This window comes from Sus scrofa, chromosome 17, assembly GCF_000003025.6.
Source record: "Sus scrofa isolate TJ Tabasco breed Duroc chromosome 17, Sscrofa11.1, whole genome shotgun sequence".
Classification (NCBI taxonomy): Eukaryota; Metazoa; Chordata; class Mammalia; order Artiodactyla; family Suidae; genus Sus; species Sus scrofa.
In genome coordinates this window covers 54,104,177-54,121,582 of record NC_010459.5, presented here as the reverse complement: position 1 = coordinate 54,121,582, position 17,406 = coordinate 54,104,177, and the positions used below count along the sequence as shown (strand labels likewise).

The window sequence follows — 17,406 nt, the reverse complement described above, 5'->3', positions numbered from 1 at the left end:
TAATTCGTATAGAAAGTAATACACTAATAAAAATATTTATTCACTTATTTATAGCCTCATTTATTCCTTCATCAGGAAATATTGATTTAGTGCCTAATAGGTAGCGGGGACTAATCCAAGTGCCTAGAATTCCTACAGAAAGAAAAACAAAACCACAGAAAGGATATAAATCCATTTATGGAGAAGACATTTTGTAAGTGTCAGAGACTGCGCCAAGGGTTTCATGTACATCCCGGTATCTAATCATCACAACCACAGCGTGAGGTGAGCAGTATCGTATCTCCATTCGACAGGTGAGAAAACCGAGGTACAGCAGGGTGAAGGGACTTCCCAAGCACACTGCTGGCTAGTGAAGCAGGGAGGAGCTGCAGCTGAATTCCAGATTTCCTTGGTTCTTCACATTTGCCTCTCCACAGCCTCATGACTGTCATCCATCCCCACACCTGTCAATTCTTCCATAAAGCCTGGGCATGTGTTTTTACTTCCAGGTGTCACCTCTATTATTCTAAGCATCCTCGTCGCCATAGCCGAGGGGCCAGGTAAGTAGACTGACTGGGTGAACCTGCCCAGGTCCCCCACCACCTTGGACATACAAAGAAGGGTCCCTGTCCTACAAGTAACCCAATCATACTCGGAGGACATCACTTCTCTGCTCCAACCCCTCAAGGGCATCCCGCCACACTTAGACGGGTCTGCCCCTGCCTGTCTCTCCCATCTCACCTCCCATCACTCCCTGCCTTCATCTGCTCTGGCCACAGTGGCCTCCCGTGTACTCCTCGAGCACACAATCACTTCTGGCCTTAAGGTGTTCACTGCTTCGTCTGCCTGGCATGTTTCTCCCAGATCTGCACTTGGCTAGTTCCTCACTTCCTCTTTAGGTTTCTCAAATGTCACCACCTGAGTAACACCACCCCCAACCCCTCTATACAAAACACCAACCCTCCATCTCCTCTACCCAATTAATCTGAATGCATTGTTATAAAATGCCGTTAGAACTGTTCAATATTACCTATTTCCTTGTTCGTTAGGTTTTTGGTCTCACCCACAAGAATATCAGCTGTGTGAGGGCAGGTACTTTTTCTAGTGCAACATTCCAGCATGGAGATCCATGCCCGGTGCAGAGTAGGTGAAAAGTCAACACTTGTTGGGGGAATGAATGTATGAATGAACACACACACACACACACACACGCGCGCGCGCGCATGAGGAGGAACAGCTGACTTCGTATATGATAGATGGCCCTGACATTCTAGTTGGAGACACGACTAAAGGCAACATCCCCTGTCAAAGTTCTCAATACCCTCCCCCCAACTTCAGACATCACACCAAATGCAGGGGAAGAATAACAGGAACTGAGGGTCCTTCCTTGGCAAAACATTATGGCTAATTCAGGTAAATAATCACAGTAGATTAAGCGCAGGGTTCCTGGAAGCAGGAAGTTTCAAATCAGGCTCCGCCGCTGCATGACCTTGATGAAAGTGCTCTGAAGGTTACTCAGATCTCCATCAGTAAAATAAAGACGGTACTAGCATCTAATTCACAGGAATGTTACAAGACTCTGCTCAAATGTCTCCTCCTGTGGCAGGCCTCCCCTGACTGTCCACAGCTATGGTGCTCCAATCCTGCTCTCATATGTTTGCTTTTAAAAAACTATCATCATCATGGGGCTTTTTTTTCTATATGAAAGTTATCTTTTCAGTAAATTACTTGTATGTCCTCTTGCATCCCTCAACTGGAGGGATCACCATCCCCCAGGATCCAGGTGACCAGAACAGGACCTGGCACATAGTAGGAACTCAAGAAATAACTGTGGTTGAAATGAATCAATGTAAAATACATAAAGCACCTGGTAAAGTGCCTCGCATATAAAAAGCACTGGGGTAGGCAGATATCATTATTGCTATTGTCATACTTGCTGGTGTTGATGTTGTAACTACTATTCCTTAGGAAAAAACAACAAACAAACATTTTTTAGAGCTGGGTCAGGACTCCAATCTGTCCAGCATGTCTTTCTCAGAAGAGGCTAAAACATCTAAAACACTACTCCGTGATTATACTTCCAGTTTTAAAAATCAAAATGCACCCCACATCTGATTTCTTTTGAGCCCTGAACCCCTGGTCCCATGATAACTGGCAGGTTGCTCATTTCCATCCAGGTATACATTTTTTCACCTTCTGGCTATTTGGGACAAAGATACACTACCTCTGCCAGGTGTGGCCCCCAGGCAGTTTTGGTGCATTCCCTCACCCTGGTCTCATATCACCCTTTCCGAAATCCTGAGCCTTAATTACGATTACCCCCATCTCGTAGGTTGGAAAATGAGGGGATTTGAGCAGCTGGCCCAAGAGTACACAGCCAAAAAAGAAACAGACCTAGGGATTTGAACTTGGGTCAGTCTGACTCCTGAACTCACATTCTTATTCTCTGAGTAAGGTTTACCTCTCCAGCGTGCCCAGCATCGTATAACTGGGGTGGCAGAGCTTGGAACCAGAAGCCAAGTCATTTCCTCCCATTCCACTGTTCCATCCACAGTCTAAAACCCAACCCCAAGGGAGGAAACAAGAAGGGCACAGCCACACACCCAAATTTCTAATAAAATAAATAATAGCTAAAGGCAATTCTGATATAAAACTTGCTTCTATAGCTTTTCATTTTGGCATTTTTTTCCGTACCAAGTGATACCGAACATGTAGAATAGATTGAACTCTCTCCCACAGCATCATCTTGGCCCAGAAGCTATTGATAGCTCCCTGGGGTATAAGAGAGAGGCTTCTAAATACATTGAAAATTTTAAGGATCTGATAAATTGAAGGGATTTAAAATCAGCCCCTTGCAGCTTACACAGAAATGTGTATATGCTGCCGCTCCTGCTTAAACAAGTCTGCCCTAGAAGAACTTGGCCTTCTGTTTTCTCTTTGTATCTCTCACGTCACCAGATTTCATGGATTTTTCATGACGCAGTAAAACATTTAGGGAAGTTTCTTCCAAATTCATCAAACAGAATGGAGGCTGCCAGCTGTTTTTATCTCATTCCACCCATTGTAACTATTTTCATTAAAAACAATAATGGTGTCTTGCCCACCTTAATACCTAAACGGTATTATTTCCACAGAATTGACTTAGGTATAGCCTGAAGAAGATAGCTCAGGGTGGATTTCAGAGTATTCATTCAGTTCGGAAAGCATTTAACTAATTAAGACCAGTGATCTTAATTTTTGCACTAAAAGAAACTGCAGAATGCTCTTCTTTTTTTTTTTTTTTTCAACCCAACTTAGCGTCTAGTAGCTTTATAGAAACACTTCTTTTTTTTTTCCCTTTAGCATAAATGGACACTACAGCTTTTCATTGAAATTATTCTTTGGAGAGAGATGCAAAAGAACTAAAAAGCTCCTTAAAAACCTTCCCTGCTTCACTGCTTCCTGTGCCAGGGGGAGATGTGTAGTTAAAATGCAACGCTATCTTGTTCTTACCCTGCTGAAACAAAGTTTTCGATCTTGAACCCTGAGATGGCTGTATTATAGAGCTTGTTGAGGTTTTGCTTTTAGTTTTCAAACCCATATTTAGTTTTCTGAAACTATTTTTAAAAAGGAGATGCGCATTACAATATCCCCTATCTTTGTACTCCAGGGAGATGTTTGTTTGACCCTGTTTCAGGCTGGGTAGTAGGTACAGAGATACTGAAACTGTTTTTTAAAATAACACAGATGGAAAGGAAACTCTCATTGAGGAGAGCAAAATTCAAGACAAATCCTTTCAAATATGATCCAGGTATTTTTCCCCCCCATGTAATTTCTCTAAGCTCATTATCTCTAAAACTTTTGCATTGTGCCTTTCCTGTTGTTAAGCATAGCTAAAGAATACTGATATATTTAATAATAGGATTAGCTAGCCATGCCTCCTGAATTTTAATTTCTAAAATTTTAAACACTTTTAGACATTTCTTTGGTATCAGAAAATAATGTGAGGATAAACAGACGACATCTTTTTCTGTAGAGAGAATGCAAAAGACAGAGAGAGGCAGCAACTGGAAATTCCACATGGCTGTTTTAATGACTTTTGAACCCCTCCAAATTATTTAATCATTTCACTCATGGAGTTTGCTTTGGAAGCAAATATATCAGCAATTCCCCACTGCATCTCAGATTTCCTTTCTGCGTGGCTGTGTATGTATACAATATCTTCGGAAAGGACCTGAGTCCGATGGTTTACCCTTGCGATGATGTCTCTGACAAAATGAGCAACACAAACACTGCCACACTGCTGAAGACACTCTAGATGAATGTCCAAGTTAGATGCAAATCCTTTGAGTTTGCAGGCAGCGTCCAAAAACAGACATCTGGGCTCTAAAGTCTCTAATTTTTACCATTCCTTAAAGACCCAGTATATCTGGAAACCAACTTTAAATGCTATCCCCATCCCTTCTTCTGAAAAGAAGTTCCTATAACAAGTGACCGACAGGTCAGTGGCAGGAAAAAAGAAAAGAAATTATAAATCCAGTGGAAGCAGTGCTGTATGAGAGAGGCCTGTAATATCCAGGTAATCAAGCAAACACTCTCAATGAAGTTATTTTTGTGTGGTTAGAATGACTAAGTTCATTCATAACCAAAGAGCTGCTTGTCAAAGGTCATCCTAAGGAGCAGAGGAATTTCTAACTTAAAATAGAACTTCGAAAACTGAAAATCATTTTAATAATACAAATTGTTACAAATTACTGAAAAACAGATCTAAAAACCTCTTCCAGGGTGAGCAGGCTCTAGGAACATAGAAGGATAAGATCTCCCTGATACATACCTCAGGAAAGACATTCTGTATTTATCTCAACATTAGAAAAAGAAAATAAATTTCTCCCAAGAAATAAAAATAAAGCAGCCTTCTCAACTTGCGAAGCAATAAAATTATTGGTGTGCCGAGCTTTTTTTAATACCACTGCGATTTTTTTTTTCTATAAAAGTCGCTCAATTTGATTGTAATTAAATATGTAATGAAAAAGCACTGCTTCAGGGAAGCGGTGCAAGACACTCTCTAACTGTTAGTTTAATGTATTTCCAACTGACTTTGCATCAAACGAAAATGATACTCTGTGTATGCCTGGTATTAATACAGAATTTGTTAGGCAATTCTGTGTTTTTCTAAAGGGGACTTGGGTGGACACAGACACTGCCTTTGAAATAGTGGCAGAGTCCTCCCAGTCCATGACATCCCTAAATACAATTGATGGTACAGATACAGTGATGAGAGGGAAGGGCTACCCTGGACATTTACCTCGTGTCAGCTAATTACAGGCCCAGCATCGACGTGAACAGGGCCTAGGTTTTCTTACTGGCTGATTTCCCTCAGCTCAGCTGCGATGATGAGTGGAAGTACATCATTTCAGTGTCCTTAAATAATGCCAAGCTCAGTGCCCCTTTAAAACCTGCTCAATTGAGAGTACAATTCCCAAGCCGCTGGAAAGATAAACAGATCAACCCAGGTATAATCCAGTTGGAAAAAATTCCGTCAAATGAGTGAGAAGTCAGCTGAGATGAAATGAAAGCATAACCCTCTGTTGGAGAATGTGACAAAAGGCAAGATGCTTCCAGGGACAGATCTGCTAAAGATGCCTAGGAGGTATTTGTTGGGTGTGAAGGTTTCCTGAACGGCAGCAATAGAATCTAGCAATAGAAGTGAGGTGACTGGGAGAAAAATAAATGCAGAATATCTCTCAGGAATGCTTCGACCCTCCTCAAAAGTAGCCTCTGATCGCCAACCCACAAGCCTCAAGAAGATTTCCATTGTCAAGAAGTTTCTCATGCCCCTGCTTCCTCACCTGGCTTCCACTGGAACTCCCTGTCACTTGCAGTCTGCTGATTAGGGTTAATGTATTGTGTCCTGATATGGCAGATTAAAAATGAAATCAATAAATGCCTAAAACAAATGGGCTTTTGAGATGTCCCATTCAATCTGGGTCTTTCAGGGTGAGGTGAGAGAAGGAAGAAGCAAATCAGGAGGGGAGTGGGAAAAGGACCAGTTAAGCAATCAATTTCCATTCTAAATACTGTGTGGAGGTATGATTTCAAGGCACCTGTCTTTTCTTTTTACAGGGATCTGCCTTAAATAACAAGAATAGCTTGAACGGTTCGTGCTGCTGAGCCCCTTGGGAGTGGGGGTATGTATTTATTTTTTCTCTTCATTTGTTAAAATTCATACTGTTTGGGTAAGGGAAGGGGTCCTGAGTCTGGATTTAAATCTTCAAGATGTGAACTTGTCTTTCTGAAGTATCCTCAAAAAAAGTGAGAGTGCTGGGGTCCGGACTCTACCTGGCCTCCTATTCTCTTGAACCCTGTCCCACTTGCCAGTGAATTAAAGGTAAGCCTCGCCCTTAGCTGTCTGCCCGCTCCCTGCCCTGCTGCCCTGCTGGTTTAGATGGCTGAGACCTCACTGCTAATCCAGTCACTGCCATCAGGTCATCTCTATACTCTAACTGCAGTATTCCGAATTGTCCCTGCTGAATATGTTTCCCATGTAAATAACCTGTGCTATTAAGGTGCAAATTGCAACTTTTAAGTAATGATTGCTAATAGTCTAATGTTTACTGCCACACAAGGACATTCATGAAAACAAAATCTGCATTATTCATCTCCATATTAAATAAACAAAATAAATTGAGGGAGCTGTTCTTTCCTGCAAGACTTTCCTCAGATCTGGATTATCAGATAGCTCCTGAGAGTCAGCAAGAAGAAAACATTTAACCTCTTTGGGTGGGCAAGAGCAGAAGCCTCTAATTCATGTATACATTCGATATTCACATGTCTGTGATCCCTAAAGATTTTGCATCCTATTGTAATTGGCTGGTGTTATATAAAAATAGGAGTTCAGAATGGTGAAATAAAATATGTATTACACATGTGTGTGTACAGAAGGCTGCAATAAATTGTAGAAAATAGCAGGGTTGGAGTCTAAGTCCACGTTTTTAAATTTTTAACTACTCGGCATCCTGCAAAATACAAATAAATCAAAACACTGTTCTGTTTTATTTTACCTTTCTGCCATCTTCTCTATCTTGCCTACAGTGGACAGGGGGAAAAAAGGCTGGTACAGAAGCCTCCAGTATTTTCAGGTAAAAGTAGATACATTTTAGCGGTGAGTGTGACATACATCCAAGGAAACAAGCACACACATTCACACGTACACAAACCCCTGGGGTACCGTGGGCTGCTTTCTAAACTTTTTTCCTCACCCGAAGTAACAGTATGGTGGAACAGCGTAGCTTTAGAAAGCCAGGGAGAATGACATTTCGGAGGGAAGTGTTCTGACTTCGCTGTTTCCTTAAAGAGAACTGCCTACCTCATAGCCCTTCCCCTAAAGGGGGGAGGAACATAACCAATAAAGACTAACATTCCCCATCACTTATAATATCATCTCGCTCATTCTATCCGCATACCTGCTTTATTAGAAAGTTCCGTAATTGATTCCTTGAAACGTGGAACTTAAAACTAATAATGCAAAGGAATCAAATTGCCTCGAACAGTTCTTGGGAAAGAGAGTCTCAGTTCTGATTTACTCACGGGCTTTTTCTATCTTACATTATTCATTAATCAAGCTAGAAATCAAGCTTTCAACATCAGCCCATGGGAATAATTACTTACAGTTGTGCATTGTGTTTAATTTTAAGCAGTGATAAAAGTTAGTATGGCCACAGTCCTAGAACCCACCTTGTTCTTCTCCCAGGATGTTAACTGGCTAAAGGATATCAAAGTGGCTAACTTTACTTGCGAATCTCCGCCTCAGCTAAAACAGTACGGCACAGATGACTTCAGAGGAAAGAAACATTACATGAACACATATCCACTCTAGTAATAATGTGAGCAAATAAATACCGTAAGAGGGGCCTCACTGTGTACAAAATGAATCATTCCCTTTCAGCTTGACAAGGGTTTCCACTTCTTCCAGTGAAAATAATAAAAGCCATGAAAACAAACATATAAAGACACTAGGAACACAATAGGCCAGAAAACTGAAACTACAGTCAGAACTTTCTAATACGGACACACAAACACATACACTACAGTAAACAGACAAGCTAGCTCCAGTGGATATCAGCTTAATGAAAAGGATCTAATTTAAATAATGTGATACAGCATTATGTTACGTACACCTGGATCCTCATTGATCAGAGGATAATTATAATCAAAGTAGTGCAATTCTGAGCAATGCACTTTTTGTAATGAGCTTACCAAAGGAGACATGTCCAGTCATTCTGGTAATTTAAATTACTGCCTAGTTGTTGATGGCCTTTACCGGAACAACAAGGGGGAAAAAAGAGTAATTTTCAGGGCAGTATCACTTTTGCTGGACTGTTGCCCAGGGATCTCTTTTGGGACAACAATAAGGATGTTATCTCTAATAATCTAGCTATACTTAAACTTATGTTGCTAGAACTAGATGAGGCAGGCGTACTCTTCCTGAGTCTAAAAGGCCTGTACACTCCCCAATGCTGTTCAGATTGCAAAGCAATCTAAGTTTTTAAAAAATAAGTGAGTTAAATGTAGAAAAGGACAGGGGTAGGAGGGAGAAATTGTTTGCAAAAGAGGTAGCTAGAATTTAAAAAAGAACACCTCATTGACTAGGCAAGTTCTAAATATACACAGTACTAAAAGTACTCAAATCATTTTGCTCTTAGAGAAACAATTGGAAAATCCACGAATTAAAGCTTTATAAATGATATTTCCCACCCATCTATACACAGTTACAGAAGCAATTCTGCACTCAGAAGGGAAGATAACTGTGGCTATCTCAGAGCACATGTACTGCCACTCGTACTGGAATCAGGCCACGATGGAGGATGAGCTTGGTGGTCCAGCATATTCAGACACAAACACCCACTTTGCTCAGATTTGTGACTAACTTCGTATTTTTGTTCTGAGGGTGGCTTTGCAAACTTTATGAAAGTGTTCCACCAAACTTCTTCTCCCTAATGTTTCGCTCCAGTCAGAACAGAAGGAAATACCGTGGTGGATCTGCAGAAGACGAGCCTTAACTGATGCTGCCTAAAGCATGAAGGTAAAGACAGAAAGAAGAGGAAAAAAACTTAAGCTTTTTGCTAAAGCCCCGATTCAACTGAAGGACACAAAGAAAATAAAAACGCCCACATTAAAAGCCAAACAAGATAATAATTGTGCATGTCTGGCTCTGAATCTAGAGGGCAAGGCTTGCGTCACTGGCACTCTGAGTTACCATGGTGAGTGATTTATTGATATATATCAAGAATGAATAGATCAAAGGCAGTGAGATGACAGGTGATCAATCAAATGTCAAATCAAAACTAGCAATCAAGTGGAAAGCTGATTTTTCAGTGGGTGGGTCTGGCAGGAGAAAAATGAACTTTCATATTACACTTCCGAGAAACAAAACCCCAGCATACTATTAAAAAAGCAATTAAGCAACCCAAAAGAAAAAAATTCTTTACAAGATCTAATATACTAATCCATTAACCTGTTCCTTTCTCTTTCTCTCTTTTTTTTTGTTTTTGTTTTGTAGAAGGAGGTGGTAAATAAGAATTCAGATAGGATAGTTCCCACCATACAAATCAATTTACAAAGTTTGCAACTCTGTGCAAAGAAAATCCAGAGCTGTTTCAGTGTTCAAGGGGCATTTTTTTTCCCCCTAAGAGAAGGGAGAGTGTTGATTAGATTTCCAAACGTAGATCCTTTTAGAAAACATATTCAAAGGCTCCTTCGTTTCCTGGGGTGGTTTTTTCCACCTTGGCAATCAAAACTTAACTCTATTGCTAGCCCCAAAGCCAGCCTGCAGCCTGGGGCTGGGGCATGGCTCACCCTTCAGCGCCCCAAACCCAGCGGGAGGAGACGCTGTCCCTCGAGGCCAGAAGCTACTGGCACTGACCACGCGGAGGGATGCGGGGGTGGAAGGAATGCCTCCCCACTCCGCACCCCAAGTCCTCAACCCAACTTTGGCCCGAGAGGCAAGAAGCAGACTGGGAGAAAGTTAGGGGTGGGGAAGAAGGTGGGGGAAAAAAGTTTAAGGAGGGAAGGCTTGGTGGGCTAGCTTCCCCCATCTGCCCCCCCACCCCCAAACCGGAGCCTGGAAAGGGGAGGATTTAGGAGACTGGAGAAGGCGAGAGAGGATGGGGTTATCAGTGGGGCAGAGAGGGGCACCCGGAGCGAACTCCCCCGAAAGCCGAGAGGGGTGGCGTCCTGGGGCACCCGGGGCGAGGAAGGCAGGCGAGGAGCTCGGCGCACCGGCCAGCCCGGCCCGGCAGCCCCGAAGCGGAGCCGTTCTCTTACCTGCCGCCCGCTTGGGTGCCTGCTGTTTCCTCCTTGGCATCGCTCTACTTCGCTCCAGTCCCACTTCTGGCGCCCCAGCCCCGAGCCGCGCGCGGGGGCCCGCTGTCTCTCTCGCCTCTCTGGGTCTCCTCCGCCTCCTGCCCGGTGGCTCCTAGGGCGTCACTCGGCCTCTGTCCCCCTGACGATCCCCCCTGCAACTCCTCCACCACGGGCCAGAGACCCCCCTCTCTGGGTGGCAGACACGGGTGGCTGTGCCGGCTGGTTTGAAGTAGAGGTTGGTTCTGCCTTGTTTGTTTGTTTGTTTTGGATTTTTTTTTCTCTCTTTCTCTCTTTTTGTTTTTGCTTTTTGGAATTTTTTTTTTTTGGTTTGTTTTTTTTTTTGGTGACTGTTGAGACACTTGATTTCTTTATTAAACATCCAAGACCGGGTTCGAATGGAAGGGACGAGGGACGCACACGCGCGCGTAAAGATAAGGAAAAAAAAAAGGCAATCCTGGGAAGGTAGTGGTTTCTTCTTTTTCTTCTTCCTTCTCCTCTTTCCCTCCTCCTCCTCCTCCTCTTCCTCCTCCTCCTCCTCCTCGCGATCTCTATGGCGGATTCGGATTCGTGCTGGGGGCAGAGAGGGATCACTCACTGTAGGTTTGTGGCTGCTGTCAGATCCCCGTCTGTGAGTGATATGCGAGAGGACAGGAGCGGGTTTGGGAAGACAGAAAATCTGGAATTCACTCACTCACACACACTCACACACACACAGACACACACAGACACACTCACACACACGCACGCACGCACTCTCGCTTCCTCTCACTCACACACACTCACACCCCCCACATATGCGCGCACACACACAAACACGCACACACACACTCTCACACACACACAAGACAGGGCGAGGCGATGCCAGCAAACATCGATCCCGCTGAACAAACTGAACATTAACAAACTCCTCCTCCTCCTCCTCTCCCCGCGACCTGATGACAGGGAGAAATTTACTCCCCAGCCGCAGAGCGCCAGGCAGAGGGAGTCTATTAAAGGGACAGTGTCCCGCCGGGGAGCTGGGGGCGGGGACCCGGGCTTGCCGCCCGGGGTGGGCTCCTCCGTGAGCCCTCTTCCCTCTTCGCTGGTGCGAGGACGTGCCCACCGGGCGAGCAGACACCCCTCGGGGGAGGGGTGGGAGAGGAGGGGATGACGGAGAAAAGGGGGGAGGATGATGGAAGGAGCCGCAGGGGGCCAGGTGAGCTGACCGGCAGGACCATTAACAGGAGCCTTATCAACACAGGAGCCTGAGAACTTAGGTGTGCTTTGGGGAGTGAAGCGGGTGGGCACCTTAAGAGTGATCACCGCCATCCTCCAAATCTCTTAATCTGCCCACAGAGATGTCCTCCCCACCCCCTGAAATTTAATCCTCTGCTTCTCCCACCTTCTTGCCAATCTCTGGATGGTCATGAAAACAAGAATCTCCCATCTGCCTCCTTGATAGATTAATCACATAGTGCTTTGTTTCATCAAATACATTTATTGAGCACCTACTGTGTGCCTATTCCAGAGACACAGCAGCCATAGAGAAAGGGAAGAGCCTGGCCTCCTAATGTTTGTATGCTAATGGGGGGGGGCAGACAGCTTGCCCCCAGATACCCCTTCTTTGCTTAAATGTCACTTTCTCCCAGAGACCTACCTTAAAGTTTTACACACACACACACACACACACACACACACCTCCATTCCCCATCCCATTTATCTCTTCTTTTTCTCCACTGGGCTTACCAGGGTCAAACGTACCATCGCACATATCATATGCAGTTTTCTATTTGGTTTATAGTCCAAATTTCCTCTCGAGAGTGTAAGTACTGTTGGAAGGAGAGGCTTTTGCTTCTTTTTTTACTGTTGTAGCCCCAATGGTGGCGAAGATCACAACATACAGTAGATGCCCCATAAAACATGTGACGAATGAATGAAAAGTAAGCCAACAAATAAGATTGTTTTTGAATGATAGGCTCCTTGAATGTGTTAAAAGAGAGTTCTATGACAGTGTCTGAAAGAGAGGGTAGCTCTAGCCTCAATGCAGGAGATGTCACCTGAGCCGAGGGAGAGCAAAGCCAACCTGCGTTTATGGAGCCCTGTTATGATGCACATTCGCAGGCCTCACTCTAGAACAAGCTGTCCTCACCTTGGCGCTGTTGACCTTTGGGGGCCGTAATTCTTGGTGGTGGAGGCTGTTCTGTGCATTGTAGGGTGTTTAGCAGTGTCTCTGGCCTCTACCCAGTAGACGCCAAGCGCTTCCGCCCCAGCCGTGTCAACCAAAATCGTTCTCTGGGAGACAAAATCACACCTCACTCTCCTAATCGGAACCCGGTGGGGCCACTGCCTCAGACCTTCTAAATCAGAGACTTCTGGATGAGGGCTCTGGATTCTCTATTTTGACGAAACAACCCCAAACCCCACAAGTGAATCTCCTGCTCGCTCCATTTTAAAAACTTCTGCTAAGCAAGCCTTTGTTCTTTTGCAATCAGACATATCCCAAATTGCTAGCTATAAAGGCAACTTGGGTTTAGATATTAAAATAATAATTAAAGTAATTTAAGGGATGACATTGTTACTGTGGTCCTTGTGACGGGTTTCACCTGGAAACCCACTCCTCACTCCTGCCCCCCTACCAGGTAGGTCTCACTGCAACTGAGGCCTGACCAGCATGACCTGGGAAGCCTTCCACCTACAACCCACCCTCCTGTCACCTTTGCCTTCACTTGTGGGGAATGCAAGGACGACCTGTCCCACAAATATTTTTCTGAACAGTTCTTTTGGGCCATAGGAAACATAACTTTGCCCATCCTATGAGTCAGCCACAAGATGTTATTGTCGCTGTTTGCAAAGTGCTGTTTAATCATTTTTAACATCCCCGAAAGGGAGGCAGATGCTCATTTCTCCTTCTCACATATATAGTACAAACTGTTAATTCATTCACCCTAAATCACCCAAGCAGCCTCCACCCATGACCAACCCCACCCAATACCAGCCTAGTCCTTAGGCAACTGAGGCAGAAGTCATACCTGCCGATGTCAGCAAAAGGGTATTAGCACTAATTAATTCTAATTACCCAACACACCTTTACAGAATGTTGGGATAGGAACCAGAGCTTATTGAGTAAAACCCCCTCAGTCTTGCCCTTAAGGAACCACAGTTATAGGATCAGGAGGTACAGACATAAGGTCTGAACTAAAAGAAGATGAAGACTGCAGTAAGCTCACCTTGAATCTGCCATATTCTGCAGAAGCCTCATACCTGCTGATTTGGCATTTGTAGTCTATTCAATCACTCAACAAACATCTACTGTGTTAGGTGCCAGGAGTTGCCCTGAGCACAGGAGATGCTAGAATGTGTAAGATAGGATCCTTGCTTTCAGAAAGCTTCTTTAAAATGACATCCAAAAGACTGGCAACTAGGAAAGAGAGTGTTCAGGAACAGGACCCAGGCTTGGAGTACATCAGGAGGGACATTGAAGTACATGACTCTGTGCTACAGAATCTCTCCAGCCCCTCTCCAGGATTCTCCTCTGAATTTTACCTCCACTCTTCCCGCTTTATCAATAGCTGGTTATATGGTAGGATAGGGGAAGCTTACAATACCTTCTGCAAAATCTTCCTTTTAGCTGGCTACCAACTCATTCTTGGACCCACACTTCTGGAGTGTTCTTCCTTTGATTTTTTTGTTTTGTTTTGTTTTTTCCCTACTGTTAGTATTTTCAAGTATATAGCTTGGTTATCAACAACAAAAAAAGATCTTTGCTACCCTGGTGGGGTGCATAACACAATGGTACCCAGATGTCATTCAGTGGTATAAACTTAACATTGTGAAAACATTGACTTCGCTTAGTGACTCATTTTTTGTCTTTTTTTGGGGGGGGGCTGAACTCGCGGCATATGGAAGTTCCCAGGCTAGGGGTCGAATCGGAGCTGTAGCCACCAGCCTATGCCACAGCCACAGTAACACAGGATCTGAGCCACATCTGTGACCTGCACCACAGCTCATGGCAACACCGGATCCTTAACTCACTGAGCGAGGCCAGGGATCGAACTTGTGTCCCCACGGATGCTAGTCAGACTCGTTTCCGCTGAGCCATGACAGGAACTCCATGAAAAGGTTATTACTCCCTTTCAATCTGAGAAAATCTCTGTTTGGTGCTAGTATGTCTTTTGTGCTTATCACTTGCTATCTTTTATTTTCAACCAAGAAATCACACATCTCTGGCTCAGAAGCTTGGGAAGGGCAAGAGTACTTGGCTAGACTTTTTTAAAAAATGGCTTGTTTTTACTGAATTCACTTTAAGGTTACCTCCATCTTAGAGAAAGATACTGTTCTTCATTTATGGTAGTAATCTAAAGTTAATATAGCTTATGAGTTTTAAAAATACATATACTTAAGGAATGATAGAGAATAAAGAGTGGTTCAGGCGAGATGTGAAGATGGCAAAATGTGAAGAAGGTGGTACAGGCAGGACTAGAATTTGCAAAACATTTTTCTAAACCACAGACTCTGGCACGTTTGGAAACTTTTTCCAAGAATCGGTACCTTGGAATAATGCTATGTTTAAGTCTCCAGGGAACTCAGCATCCTAGCATCCGACATTCAAACTTCAGGATGTGTAAAGGCATGAACTGACTGGAATGACTCAACCCTATCTTCCAGAACACTTATTCCCACACTGGCTCAACATCAGAATCACTCAGGGATTTTACTTTGTGTTAGATAAAGGATCACAGGCCCCACCCCAGACTTATTAAATTAGATCCCAGGGCGGGGCTAGAAAATCTGAAATTTTCAAAGTTCCCAGGTGATTCTGATAATGTGCCAGGGACAATAACCTTCCTGGTGCAAGGACTGAATTTTGTAACCAGTGAATCAAATTAGTAGAGGTTGTTTATGCAAAGGACAGGCAGGGCATCTATTCTTAGATTCTCTCAAAAAGGTGGTGAAGGGAGTGCCTGTTGTGACGCAGCAGAAACAAACCCAACTAGTATCCATGAAGATGCAGGTTCGATCCCTGGCCTCGCTCAGTGGGTTAAGGATCCCGTGCTGCCCTGAGCTGTGGTGTAGGCGGCAGACGTGGCTTGGATCCCACATTGCTGTGGCTATGGTATAGGTCAGCATCAGAGGCTCCAATTCTACCCTTAGCCTGGGAACTTCCATAAGCCATGGGCGAGGCCCTACAAAGAGAAAAAAAAAAAAAAAAAGAGGTGGTTGAAGAGCCTTTTCAATGTACCCCTGTGAATGCCCCATTCAGGCACTTTTCATATTTCTTTTTGGGGGGTGGTTTGCCTTCTTACCACTGGATTCCAATCCAGTGCAAGTAAAACAGCTCTTTGTTGATGTCTACCTTGTGCAAGGCATTGTCCTGATTGCTGGCCCCTGGGGCAGCCTGTGAGAATCTTGAGCATCTTAGTTACTGTCCTGTCTCTTACACAAGCTTCAAGGCTTTTGTATTTACTCTTCCCTCCAGCAAGATTCTTCCCCTAGATCTGCGTTTCCTCTTTACTCTCAACTCAGATGGCACCTCCTTCTACCCACTCCTTCTCTCATCCTTCATGGCACCTACAACCACATATAAGTATCTTCATGTACTTGCCTCTTTATTATCTGTGTCCCCTAATTAAAGCATAAGTTCTAGTCACCTATATAATCCTCAAGTCCAGCACAGAATTGGTGCTCAGTAAACATCTGTGGAATGACTGAGTACCAAGCTGAGAATACTTGCAAAGAAGAATAAGCTCAAAAATCTCAGGGCGTTCATTAGATAGGACTACATAACATTTCAGTCTTTCCAAATGATGCTGTCCTCCCCTTCCCAACTTCCCTCCCTTTCCTCTCTCTCACCTATTGCCCCCTTCAGAGTCTCCCTTAACTACTGCTTCTTTCAGGAAGGCTTCAGGGGTGGATCTCATGTGATTCAAACTTCTCTAGTCCACATCTTCCCCAAATAAAAAGACTCAGTGTAGAGGATGATCCCAAATATACGAGCATAGAAGCAGCCAGAACTCACTGTGAGTATCAGGTAGTTTACCTTTGACAGTGGGTGTGGCTAATTTCAGGGGGGCTGGTATTGGTCATAATGTGGGTGCTGCTTATGCCAATGTTTCAGTCTGTGAAAATTAATTCAGCTGCATGCAAGTGATTTGTGCACCTTTTTTTATCTGTACCTGATGCTTCAATTTAATAAAGCAGTATTATCAAACTTTGGTGCATATTATAATCAATTGGGGTGATTTGAAAAATCCCAGTGCCCAAGTCTTACCTACCCTAGACTCATTACATCAGTCTGTGAGCACGGGATCCAGCCAGGAGTATTTTTTCAAAGCCCCCAGATGATTCCAATATGTGGCCAAGTTTGAGAGCCAGTGTACCATACGATTTTGCCCTTGAGGATATAATTCATTGCCTTCCTCTTCTGTCATTTAACTCATTCAGGATATCTCTCTTCCAGTAACTGTTTTGTGAAAACTTTAAGGTCACAATCTCTGGTTCATTTTCAACTCTCCTATGGGACCGATACAGCATCATGTTGGAGGGGAGAGCCAGAGGAGAGGGATCACGGGTGGGTCGTGCAGAGTGACAGGAAGAGGAAAGCAGGGTGCTGTGATAGAGAGTGGGGGCAGGGCCCGCTTTAGGTGGGGATCATGGAAAGCGTTTCTAAGAATATAACATCTAGGAGCCAAGGCTGGAAACTGGAAGAGATTTCTATGCTTCCGGAACACAAAGGATGCAGCTGTCAGGTCCCAGGTTGAGAGAGCCAGCCAGTGGGGGGTTGGTGGGGGGAGGAGAAATGAGGCAGGAAAGGTGAGCAGGAGTGAAATTGCAGGGTAGTGGGGAGGACGTCATTGGTCGTAATATGGAGTTTGAATTTTTCTCTCCAGTCATTGATAAATGCTAATTAATTCATTTATTTACATTTTGAAACACCTAGTCCATTAGAATGAGTTTGCTCAACCAACACAGAAGACAACTATGTCTTATTTTACCAGATGGAAATTTGCTCTCTGAAAACAGTTAAGGTGGATGACAATAAAGTTTGGGGATGCTAGGACACTGGCAAGCTTGCTTCTAAGGATAAATCCTCCACAAGTCACTGGACTG

The 17,406-nt window shown here is 44.0% G+C and overlaps 1 protein-coding gene across 1 annotated transcript in view; it reads right to left on the bottom strand.

Moving 5' to 3' along the window:
- TSHZ2 (teashirt zinc finger homeobox 2) overlaps nt 1-10,321 on the bottom strand; it is a 263,438-nt gene extending 253,117 nt beyond the window's left edge. The window contains 1 exon segment of the mRNA NM_001114674.1: nt 10,282-10,321. Coding sequence (NP_001108146.1) covers nt 10,282-10,321 — 40 coding nt within the window.